Source organism: Crocuta crocuta, unplaced genomic scaffold, assembly GCF_008692635.1.
Source record: "Crocuta crocuta isolate KB4526 unplaced genomic scaffold, BGI_CrCroc_1.0 scaffold262, whole genome shotgun sequence".
Lineage (NCBI taxonomy): Eukaryota > Metazoa > Chordata > Mammalia > Carnivora > Hyaenidae > Crocuta > Crocuta crocuta.
In genome coordinates, this window is record NW_027528869.1 from 5,034,477 (window position 1) to 5,040,737 (window position 6,261).

At 44.5% G+C, this 6,261-nt stretch overlaps 1 protein-coding gene across 1 annotated transcript; it reads right to left on the reverse strand.

Annotated features, from left to right (window-relative positions):
• Positions 1-2,541: 2,541 nt before the first annotated feature.
• Positions 2,542-6,255, reverse strand: CDKN1B (cyclin dependent kinase inhibitor 1B). Its single transcript, XM_077756454.1, has 3 exons — positions 5,582-6,255; positions 4,901-5,030; positions 2,542-2,780 (listed from the first exon to the last, which is right to left on the reverse strand). The coding sequence occupies exons 1-2, from the start codon at positions 6,054-6,056 to the stop codon at positions 4,909-4,911; spliced, it is 597 nt and encodes a 198-aa protein (XP_077612580.1). The 5' UTR covers positions 6,057-6,255; the 3' UTR covers positions 2,542-2,780; positions 4,901-4,908.
• Positions 6,256-6,261: the final 6 nt, after the last annotated feature.

A 6,261-nucleotide genomic window follows, 5' to 3' on the forward strand; every position in this document is an offset into this window, starting at 1 on the left:
GGGGGGACTTGCAAAGCGGGTGTAGACGAGGAAGCGACCCCGCACGCGGCTGCGGCGCTCGGCCCCCTGCGCGCCGCTGCGGTCCTCCCGGGCTGCCGGCGAGCCGGGAAGCCTTTCGAAATGCGCGGGGCTGCGGATCATTGGAGCCCAGGGTGAGGGTGGGAGCGGGCTGCAGCCCCGGAGGGTCCGCTCATNGTTGTCACAGACGTGTACGGGATCGACCCTGTGACTTGGGGGCTGCGTTCCTGTGAGCGTGCCAGGCGCGGCGAGCATCCACTTCTTCCTGGCCCTGCACTCCTAAAACGCAGTCTCCGAAAATTCACATTAAAGATGCCGCTTGAGGGAAGGAAAATGGGCTACAGGCAGCAATTAGGAGGATTTTTCCCCCCCTCTGTTAGAGAGACTTTTGAAAGTACTCTTTTTGGTTCAGAGAAACTAATTTTATTTCATTATTTCCTGACTCTCCATTCCTTCCTCCCCATTTTGAATTGTTTTTCTTGCTCTCTCCGTGTCTTCCTGAAAAACACCCTGTATGCGTGTTTTGAATACAATCGCAAAAACACCTTTAGCCTCTAATTAAAATAATACCTACTTGGAAGATGTGGCCCAGTCACCCAAAGGACCTTCTTTCTCCTTCCCCGCAGCCGAAAGGACTCAACTCTGCTTTTTTTCTTTCCTTTCTTTTTTTTTTCTTTAACAGCTTCAGGTCAAAATAAGCTGAAACTGTCTTGTTTAGAGCCCCTTTGGGGGTACAATGATGTAAATGCTAGTATTTCAAGTAAACAATTTAACCCAAATTCAAGTTTTTGCGATTTAATCACTTGGAGAGTCCTAGAAAAAAAAATTTACTTTTACACCTTAGCCACATTTTTTAAGAGAATGTGAAATAACACGAATCATTTTTAGTTAAATTTGACTTTAAAATACCTTGTTTAAATTTTTGTAATTTAAGTAAAAAATATCTACCTCTGTCATGTCCACATGGGGCCCAAACCCCTCAGATTTGGTATGTACATTAACCAGTCTCGGGTTGTATAGATTATAACCAGATTTCAAAATTGAGGGATTTGTGATGACCAGTTTGAAGAATACCTGTTCTGTCAAAATTAGTGTGGAATGCCGATTTCTAAAGGACATGTATCTAAATATTTTTGGACAAGAGGTGTAGACTAGGTGGTCCAAACAATTGCTCCAATTTCTCACAACACTTGCATGTGTAAATACAGAATTTAGAGAAGTCACCATGTTACTTTCATTTTCAGTCCTGCAAATGTATGAACAGTCTACACTTATGTAAAAATGTTTGAGCTGGACACATATCCTGGAAGACACAAGTATTTGAACTAATGGGGATCTGACAATCTGATTTATTTGAAAATGTGGCTTTTCCACTTTCCACGTCTAAGGCTTTGTTCACTCATACAGAACTAAGTGGAAAATAGTATTACACTCAGAAGCACATAAACATCATCTGAGATGTGGGCCTAAATTATCAAGATATTTGCCACTTCATGTTGTATTTGTATAAATAGGACCATAATGCCAGGTCAAATACCTCAAACCTTAGTAAAGCACACTACAGTTCGACTCAATGAATAGCTATGGAAGTTTTCTTTATTGATTGCTTGATGTGTAACAATAATTGGCATCTTTTTCACACATTACAAAAAAATTATACTTGGCTCAGTATGCAACCTTTTAAGCACAGCCGTATTAACAGAAGAAGGAAGAAAAAAACTATTCTACCCAATACAGCATTTACAAATGCACAAAACATGCCACTTTGGCTTGTATATGGTCTAGATTAAAAAAAAAATCTCTTTTTAACATAAATAAGTTAGTATAATTTTTCAGTGTCTTTACAGAGTTATGTACACAGGTACACTTCAAAGGGTTTTGTTTCATACACAACACAGGCAATGGAAAAATACTGTTTAAAGATGTAGTATCCATTTCAGTAATTCCACGTATGCTTTTCTCTACATGCACTTTACATTAAAAACACCATTTTCTTGGGGCCAATTAACAAATAAAATGAGAACCTTTAAATGAAAATTATTTCATTATTTTTATGTGAAGTTATTTAAAGATCTTTAAAAAATAACCAAGGTATTAGAATTATTTCGACTGTGTCTACACAGCCTGAAATCCAAAGAAAATTAAGAAATCTTCTCAACAAACCTGATAAAAATTAGATGGTTGAATCTGAGCATTCAGAACTCCCCCCATACACCCCAGATATTTGCCCAGAATTACCTGTTAGGATTACCTAATTGCTGAATAATTAAGTGGTAAATTCCAATTTTAAGAGAAACTGGGGGCAGGAGGGAGGATNAAAAATTAGAAATTATTTGCAACCAGTGTTCAAATTTGGATTTTTTAAAAAATGAAATATTATCAGTTTTCACTGAAAGAGACATTACATCTTTAAAGAAAACATTTCAAACCCTTCCCCAAAACTGCTTCTCTCCATGCAAGTCAAATATTTTTCTCCTTGCTCTAAATGGAAGCAAGCTCTTCAGAAACCCCCCAAANCACAGGTAGTACAATGAAGCAAATAAGGAAAAACCTAATTGCACAATGCTACATCCAATGCTTTTAGAGGCAGATCATTTAAGAATGCCTAAAAGTTTAGTGTTATTGTGTTGTTGCTTTTCAGTGCTTATACAGGATGTCCACTCCATGGAGTCAGCGATATGTATTTAAAATTTTTAATTTATATCTTCCTTGCTTCATCAAGCAGTGATGTATCTGACAAACAAGGAAACATGCTCTTAATTCTGCAAAAGAAACAAGAACAAAGAATTAGGAGAAAAAAACACTAGACTGGCATTACCAGTGAAGTACAGGAATTATTTTGTCACTGTCTGTGAAATACCTGGGTGACGGAAACCAAAGTGTGCCCTCAAAGTTGGTGACCATAGTCCTCTCCATCCAACATTTCTTTCACTGGATGTTTCACTTTCCTCTGGGTTGTGTATTTTTGTTTAGAGGAGTGGGGTCTCGACAGCAGGGAGCTGTGCCCCCCAGGAGACATTTGGCAGTGTCTGAAGACATTTTTGGTTGTGACGCTCAGGGTGAGAGGGTGCTACTGGCATCTGTTGGGAAAGGCCAGGGCTGCTGCCAAACACTGTACTAATGTACAGAACAGCCTCCCACAACAAAGAATTATTCAGCCCAAAATGTCAATAGTGCAGAGGTTGAGAAACCCTGGTCTAGAGAATCGGGGTGAAAGATAGTAACAAAGAAAGGAAAATTAAGAAACTGTGACACTTAAGAGTATCAGAGTTTTCCAAATTTGAAAACTAGTGGAACTGTAACTTATAAATGCTCTCCAAAGAAAATTCTATTAACTTTTCTTCCCAAAATATTCTAGTTTCTTAGTCATATGCAAAATATACACAAGAATGCTTTTGAAGAGGTCCTTGCCACTGAACTGGCAATATTTACTAACAAAGGCCTCTCTGTATGTCAGAATGGGACCAGATCAAAATCCAGTAGATGTGATGCGCCGCGGCCCATCTGATGAGCTAGGCTGCAGGTCACCAACCACAAGTCCCAGACTGCAGGTGGCTTCAGAAAATATTCTGCATCCACTTTTCCCACTTCGTATACAGCTGTAATCTCGAAGTTCTACGGTGATGTTCTGTATAAGCTTTGAAAAATGCCAGATGTGTGTGAAGAAGTCATATATATAGGACACTATGATTTAGAAACACGACAAACTTGAATCTTGCCTTAATCTCTAGGTTCTTTATTTTTACTTTTTTATAAATGAGGATTTTCAACACCAGTATCAACATCTACTAAAACCTCTTTTATGTGCTAAGCTGTGAGTGCATTTGGGGCAGGGGGTGGGAGGGGGGGCGGAAGAGGTCATGGTTCTCGTGGGTAAGAAGTTTACAAACTATTAACATATGCACTTTGATCATTATGGCCAGCCAATCGACGGTAAAGTGAGGGCTGAATTATTCAAATTAGCTGTTCGCATTGACCACATTTTAGTAGATGGAAGCAATCTCCACTTCTCTTCTGTGGGGCAGACCTGCCTTCGCCGGCCCTTATGACTATTAACCATTTCCCCTGAAATATCCAAATCATCCTGTTATAGCACAATTAGCATACACATGCTGACGTGGTCCTGGATTGCTTACTCCAGCAGAGTTCATTTAACTTCTGCTTTGTAACTTCAGAAGTTATAAGAAATTCTGTAGGAACCTTAGTATTTTTGAGGTTTCCAGCTTGGTGTTTTTTTTTTTCTTTAAATACACGGGGTTCCTTTCCTGTTCTCCAAACTTGTAAGGAAACAGGGAAAGTGGCAGTTTATGAAAACAATAAAGATAAAAAGCATGTAACATATTTCTCTATTCCCATCGCTAACCATCGGGTTAACCAAATAGGGGCCATCTGTACCTAACTTTTCCCTCAAATTTTAATCATTTACTTGCCATTTTCCCACGTATGGCTCGAAATCTGTTACAGACTCAACCTGAATCCCTGGGAAACGAATTCTCATGAAGTGGGATGGAGGCACGCCCCAGTTTTTGGTCGCAGGGGGAAAGAACCTACTGTCCCCCAACGTGTTTTGGTGGGGTGCACGGGGAAATGACCTTCCTACCCAGTGGGCCTTGGTCACAAGTACTTGCCTAGGACACTTGCTCTAGTCATTCCATGTTTCAAGGAAAAATGATGTCAGGAGTGGAAAGTGTGAAGAACCGCAGTACCCCGGAATCCAGTGACTGCCCAGCCTTCCCCATTCCTATTTTTTGACCGCACAAAACATAAACAAAACAAAGAGCCACAAGCTCTAATCTGCCAGCAACCACTGAGATCGGGTTATCTTGGGGTCTGAAAGCCCAATTCGGGCTGTAAGTTACTTTGCTCCTAGCAATGAACCCACCGAGCTGTTTACGTCTGACGTCTTCTGAGGCCCGGCTTCTTGGGCGTCTGCTCCACTGAACCCGCGTTCGGGGAACCGTCTGAGGCATTCTCTTCTGTTCTGTTGGCTCTTTTGTTTTGAGGAGAGGAATCTAAGGGCCGGAGGGAATTTCAAAAAGAACACACACAACCTTTATGAGAAAAACAATGGCTGACAGAAGTTCGCACAATAGGCAGGGGATGAAAAACCCACACCTCCACCCACAATCCTGGATCCGTCATTCCCAGTGGCCTTTAGGGGCACAGAATGGGGTTGTGTTCACAGAACAGAAAGTGTATTCTACGCCCCAAAGCTCTCTGTCCATTGCGAAGCCGGAGGCCGTGGGTAAACACCCTCACGTCACAGACCCCGCCGCTGGCTCGCGGGGAGGAACTGCCCTGTTTTCGGTTAGAGAAATTATCAGATAATAGCATCCCAGGCTCCCGACTTAAAAATAATAAACAGACAAGCAGGCGGCCGGAGAGCATGTAAGACCCCACATTAGGACCCCTCGCTCCCCACAAGCCAAATCGGAAGACGCTATGAAAAACGATAAACACCGTAACAGTGAATTTTCAGAAGCGGAGCTTGAGACCCTCAAGCAGGCAAAGCGGTGCCCCGGACAGACAGACGGACATTTCCTGCCTGCGGCAGGGTCATTACCATCCGCGGCGGGTCGCTTCCTGATGCCGGCGCACGGCTCCGCTAGCCCCGTCTGGCTGTCCGACGTTTCAGTCTTTTGGTCAGCCAGGTGCGTGTCCTCGGGGTTCGCCTGAGACCCCGTTAGAGGCAGCGCCTGGCGGTTCCCGCGGACATCCTGGCCCTCCTGCGCCGGCACCTTGCAGGCGCCTTTGGGTGGCCGCGGGGGTCTGTAGTAGAACTCGGGCAAGCTGCCCTTCTCCACCTCTTGCCACTCGTACTTGCCCTCCAGGGGCCTGTGATTCTGGAAATCAAAATTCCACTTGCGCTGGCTCGCCTCTTCCATGTCTCTGCAGTGCTTCTCCAAGTCCCGGGTCAGCTCCTCGTGGTTGACCGGGCCGAAGAGGCTCCTGCAGGCGGAGGGCTTGGGGTGCTCCGCCGGCCGGGCGTCCGTGCGCTCCAGGCTCGGGCTCCCGTTCGACACTCGCACGTTTGACATCTTCCGCCCGGGTCTCCACGACCGCCTCGCGCGCGCTCTCCGGACACAAAACCGCACAACACAAAACGCCCCGACCCAGCCCGCACCCCTCTTATAAGCCCGGCGACTGCGCTCCGAGCCAAGAGAAACAAACGCGGACAAGTAACTGCCCGAGCGTCAGGGGCGCGCTGGCTGGGGGGGAGGGGGGAGGGGAAGCCCCGGCCGG